Source organism: Musca domestica, unplaced genomic scaffold, assembly GCF_030504385.1.
Source record: "Musca domestica strain aabys unplaced genomic scaffold, Musca_domestica.polishedcontigs.V.1.1 2, whole genome shotgun sequence".
Lineage (NCBI taxonomy): Eukaryota > Metazoa > Arthropoda > Insecta > Diptera > Muscidae > Musca > Musca domestica.
The window spans coordinates 24,864,832-24,870,766 of NW_026712249.1; the positions used below are offsets into that span (position 1 = coordinate 24,864,832).

The 5,935-nt window shown below is 37.8% G+C and overlaps 1 protein-coding gene across 1 annotated transcript; it reads left to right on the top strand.

Moving 5' to 3' along the window:
* Nucleotides 1-354: 354 nt before the first annotated feature.
* Nucleotides 355-4,544, top strand: LOC101887325 (regulator of nonsense transcripts 2). The gene is made up of 5 exons (XM_005177550.4): nucleotides 355-1,389; nucleotides 1,445-2,096; nucleotides 2,157-3,143; nucleotides 3,208-3,523; nucleotides 3,589-4,544. The coding sequence occupies exons 1-5, from the start codon at nucleotides 516-518 to the stop codon at nucleotides 4,279-4,281; spliced, it is 3,522 nt and encodes a 1,173-aa protein (XP_005177607.1). The 5' UTR covers nucleotides 355-515; the 3' UTR covers nucleotides 4,282-4,544.
* The last annotated feature ends 1,391 nt before the right edge of the window (nucleotides 4,545-5,935 follow it).

Here is a 5,935-nt window from a genome sequence, read left to right on the forward strand (position 1 = left end):
CCCCTATTCTCCTAATATATTTCTATGGTTTTGTTTCCTATTTAGCAATTTTTATGTTCCACTTCCTGTAAATCCTTCGAAAATCTTATAACGGCCGAGACGCAATTTGACACAACAAATCCGTGATAGATTAAGATGCACTTAGTATTGTTATTATTATCACAAACATTTGATTAGTAATTTGTTAACAGAATAAACTAGTCACACATTTTTTCATTTCAAGCTTTACAAAAGTTACGAAAATAAAAATCAAGTTATCAATCCTATAAATAGCTGCCAATATTGGTAGAATTCCACCTATTGTGGCATCTGTGCATATGATACGCCGCCATCGTCGATCGTTTGCCACCGCCGTCAAAAAAATCATTTCACTACGTTGTCTGAAACCAGCTATTTCAACTATTTCTGGAAAATCTCAACAAATTAAAAACATTTTAAACATTATTCTGTGGCAATTTTTAAACATTCAAAATTCAGGAGTTATACGAAACAAATAATCACATTCAATCTCCACAATGGTTGAAGAAAAAGATGCTGAAAATAAAGACACAGAACAGGCCGCAGATGACAGTGCTGTCGATGTGGAAGCCCAGGAGAAGGAAGAACTCACGGCATTTCTTAACGAACTGAAAGCAAAAATTTCAGCAAAATCTCAGCTTCGCTATGAAAATACCAATTTCGAACTTCCAGAGGAGTCCTATTTTGTTAAACTGGATTCCAGTCTTAAGCGAAATACGGCATTTGTTAAGAAACTCAAGCAATTTACGGCAGCTCAACTGGATGCACTGATGAAGGATATGAAAGGTTTGAATTTAAGCAAATACATATCGGAAATATGTTCAGCCTTGTCTGAGGCAAAAATCAAAATGACTGATGTACCGGCAGTTGTAATGCTCTGCTCCAAACTACATCAGACGTATGAAGATTTCGATAATGAATTCTTTGAGGCATGGCAGAAAACATTGCAGCTTAAGCCGGGAGAGAAAATTGGCAATGCCAGTAAAATGCGTGTGGATTTGCGTTTGTTTGCCGAACTTGTCAGTTCGGGTGTGATAAATACCAAACAAGGTCTGGGCTTGCTGGGCAATGTGTTGACCAATGTCATATCTCAGGACAAAGAAGATCATAGTAACTTTTCAATTATACTATCATTTTGTCGTCACTGTGGCGAAGAATATGCAGGGCTTGTGCCAAGGAAAATGATAAACCTGGCTGCTAAATATGGTAATCAACCCATACCGAAATCCGATTTCCTAGCTCCCGACAAACAGCAGAACCTAAGGAATCTCCTGAAAGACTACTTCAAGTATTTGTGTAAATATTTGCTTTCGGAACAGGCGGAATTGATGAATATGACCAACAATTTGAAGAAGGCAATGGCCTCCAAAGGTTTGTACAATTATTTTCGCTAAAAAAACACGGTATCATTTTACATTAATTTTAGGTGAAATATCCACTAAAACCAAGGAGAAATGCGAACTAATGCAGGCAAACTTCGACAAATTGTTGTCCTCAGCCCAGACCCTTTCCGATTTACTTGATGAACCCTTGCCCGAGTTGGCAAAAGAAATTGAGCCATGCAATCCCGATGCCGTCATTGAAAATATGATGGATGAAGCAGCTCTGGGTGAACTAGATCCTTGGGGTGATGAAGAAACCAAAAGTTTTTATGTTGATTTACCAGATTTGAGACAATTTTTACCCAATTTTTCGGCCCCCAAAATTGACCCAGAACAAATTGAAGATACCTCAGTAATGACAGAAGAAGCTCTAGATGCCGAAATTGACAATGACATGGATTTAGATGATCCACCCTCAACAACGTCTGATCCAGCCAATGATAAAGATGACAAAGATGATGATATTCCAGTCAGTGGATCATTACCGGATAAAATTGGTAATGCTCTCATGGAAGCGGGACGAATGAATAACCAAACAGCAGGTTCAATAAAACAACAGTTTGCACAATTTCTGAAAAATCTCAATAATTGTGTGAATAAAGAGCTCATCGATTCGGCGGCCATAGAATTTTTACTTAACTACAATACGAAAAACAACCGGAAGAAATTGACGAAATCAATATTTGGGGTACACAGGTAAGTTGCTAAAGCAAAAAGAAAAGTTGCATCAGGATTGACTTAATTTTATTTCAACAGAAATCGCTTGGATTTGCTGCCGTTTCTATCCCGCTTTGTGGCCATTATTAATCTCTGTAATACTGATGTGGCATTGGATTTGTGGGAATTACTGCGCAAGGAATTCAAATGGCATATACGCATGAAAAACCAGCTAAATATTGAATCGAAAATTAAGGTTGTACGTTTCATGGGTGAAATGGTTAAATTTGGTTTACTAAAGAAGTTCGATGCCTTAAGTTGTTTGAAAATTCTCTTGCGAGACTTTCAACATCATCAAATTGAAATGGCCTGCGCCTTCATAGAAGTTGCCGGCGTATATTTGTACAATTGCAAAGATACTCGTTGGCTGATGAATACGTTCCTTGATCAAATGATGCGTTTGAAAACTGCCACAGCCTTAGATTCAAGGCATGCTGCCCAAGTGGAGAATGTCTATTATTTAGTCAAACCGCCAGAGACAGTTAAGCAAGATGTTGTTTTACGTCCGCCCATTCATGAATATATACGCCATTTGATCTTTGAGGAATTAAATAAGCAGAATGTGGAACGATCAATTAAAATGCTGAGACGCATCAATTGGAATGATCCAAGTGTCAGCAGTTATGTTATCAAATGTCTATCCAAAGCATATCTTTTACGTTTTCCCCTAATACGTTGCCTGGCAGATGTCTTGTCGGGTCTTAGTTCATATCAGGAACGAGCTGTAACCATGGTCATTGACAATGTTTTCGAAGATATAAGAGCTGGCCTGGAAATACATTCACCAAAGCTGGCGCAGCGTCGTATAGCAATGGCCAAATATTTGGGCGAATTGTACAATTATAAATTGGTGGAATCTACTAATATTTTAAATACTCTCTATTCTATAATTTCGCTGGGAGTTTCTACGGAGGAGGGTGTTATATCACCCTTAGATCCACCAGATAGTTTGTTCCGTTTGAAATTGGCTTGTGTCCTATTGGACACCTGTGGCCCCTACTTTACCAGTTCAACAAGTAAACAAAAGTAAGTATTTTTACCAGTATTCCGAATTCGAACAAGACTAATTGATGAACATTTTCTTAAATAGATTGGATTACTTCTTGATTTTCTTCCAACATTATTATTGGTATAAGAAATCAAACCCGATTTTTAGTAGAGTTCAGGATACCCATGACTTGTTTCCCATACTGGTGGATCACATGTATCGTGACTGCTTGGCAAATGTAAGACCCAAATTAAAGCTGTTTAAAAACTTGGAACAGGCAAAGGAAGCTATTGAAAAGTTGAGAGAGAAGTTATATCCCCAACTCAAGGAATTGACAGCCCAACAACAACAGCAGCAAGATGCTGACGAAGCCAATAATTTGCAACCAATACCCGAGGATAGTGAATTCGATGATGGAGTAAGTTTTAATTTGTACCAAATATTTTAATTTATTTTAAAAATTTACTTCTATTTCTTCTAAAGGCCAGTGATGATTCATCATCAGAAATGGATCGTCGTCCCCGAGATGAATGCCAAGATGACGAGGAGGCTGCAAATCAGGCCAATACCACAGATTGGACGGAAAATGAAGGTATGCCAGAGGATGATGTTGTTCCCAACATACCTAAAATCTCCGAAAAAACTAAAGAAGATTTGGAATTTGAGCAAATGTTTGAAAAAATGGCCCAGGATTCCTATCAAGAGCGTCTCAAGGAAACCATTAAACCCAATACAAAGGATATTCCTGTACCCATGATGGTACGAAATAATAAGAAATCTTATGAGCAAATCTCTTCTGCTTCAAATGCAGCCCCTGCCCCCTCGTCATCGGCAGCAGTGTCAAATGATTCGAAAAACCCTGCCAGCGGACCAATTAACTTTGTTCTCATGGTACGTGGTGGTAAGGGTGGCAAACAACAATTTAAATCATTTGTTGCACCCTCTGATTCTCAGTTGGCCATAAATTTGAAATTACAAGAAGAGAAAATACGCGAAGAAAAGGAAAAAGTAAAACGATTAACTCTAAACATAACCGAACGTATCGAAGAAGAGGATTATCAAGAGTCATTAATGCAATCCCAGCGCAGCAGTCAAACCAGTCTCTATACCCGTCCAAGTAAACCGAAATTTAAACATCAAAAGGGTGCACCAGATGTTGATTCTATATTCCATTGAAAATGGCTGGACACAGATATGTGTATTAAATAGACAACGACAGTTACGCTTTCTCTAAATCGAAATGGATTTGTTATATTGCTTCCAGACCAGACCAGAAATGAGGGAGTCTCCGGTGTGTATGTATCGAGACAACTACTCCTTCTCCTTCTATGGACTTTCAAGGGGTGTAATATATGATGCATTTGATCAAGTTGCTTCTTGTGGTAAATTGCTGATACTCAAACCTTGAATGACTTGCAGTTAGTTTTTAAAAAACAAAAGCCCATCATTTTTAAAAATGATATAAAAAACAAGTAAAATTGTATACTTATTGTGCGTTTCTCTCTCTCTCTCGCTCGCTAACATAGTTCTTCCGAGAGATTTTTTTTTTTTGTTACAAAAAAACGAGTTCATTTTGGAAAAAATAAAGAAAAATCAAAACTTTATTATGCTGGAATTTGAATTAGATTAATGGATGGGTTCTGAATTTTCTGTATCTGGTTAATGTTTGCTCAAATGTTGAAGTGCTGAGTTAAATGTTACATATTTGGTATGACTTGATAACGATAGAGCACCCTACAAATTTGACAACTTTGTGTAGTGAGTTAGAGACTGAGATATAGCAAAGTCTTTCACCATCATCAAATTGAAATGGTCTGCGCATTTATCGAAGTTTTTGGAGTTTATTTGTTCTATTGCAAAGATGCTAGTTGGCTTATAAAAAGGTTCCTTGATCAAACTCAGGAATACATTTCTTGATGGAGGTTTCTATTATTTAGTCAAACAGCCGGAATGTATACACCATTTGAGGAATATAATAAGCATAGCGTGGAGTGATGTATTAAAATTAAATTAAAAAGTATCAGTCGGTTTTATTTTTAGTTATTCAATATTTTTACAACGTGGGGAGAAGGAGGGGACGATAAATCCAATTTTTCACCAGATCTTGTGTTGATAGGAATATGAATGTCCGAAAAATCGGGTATTTATTTCGCACAAGAACTTACACCGCAACATAAAGAAAATAGACTCAAAATAACTAAAGAGTTGCATCGCTTGGCCGAAAGTGGATAACTGCCGAATTTGGGTTTCCCGCTCCGATGAGAAAATATTCGTTGTCCAGCAGTTTGTAAACAAACTTGTTTACTTGCCAAAGAGGCACCTTCAGTTGGCCACCATATGTGTGTATTCAGCCGATGGTCGCTCTCCGCTCGTAGTCATCGTGACATCATGGACAATCAGCACTCGCCACCCAAGAATGGTTACAAAATGAGGTTCCTCGCATCATTTCCAGTCCACAATGGCCACCAAAATCTCCGGATACCAATCCGTTGGACTATTGTGTCTGGAAAATTTTGGAAACCAAGATTGGCACTAAAAAATACCAAAGTGTCGATAACCTCAAGCAAGCGCTTCGCCGGGAATGGGCCCAAGTACCGCAGAGCAACATTCGGGCACCTGTGACGGTTTCATTGGCTAATTCAAACAAATCTAAACTTATTCTAAAATTTGATGCTATTTCCAACATTTTTTTGCTTTCATTTAATAGAATTTAAAAAAATTCAAAAACTATGGCGTTTGACTTTGTTGCAGTTTCTTTATCTCACCCTGTACACCCACCCATCAAAGACACCCAAAAACAGAGAAAACCTTTTTTTGGGGGGATTTAAGG

Coding starts and splice junctions, on each gene's coding strand:
- LOC101887325 (XM_005177550.4), top strand. CDS start 516: ATGGTTGAAGAAAAAGATGCTGAAAATAAAGACACAGAACAGGCCGCA. Junction 1,390..1,444: donor GAAGGCAATGGCCTCCAAAG/GTTTGTACAATT, acceptor CATTAATTTTAG/GTGAAATATCCACTAAAACC. Junction 2,097..2,156: donor TCAATATTTGGGGTACACAG/GTAAGTTGCTAA, acceptor TTATTTCAACAG/AAATCGCTTGGATTTGCTGC.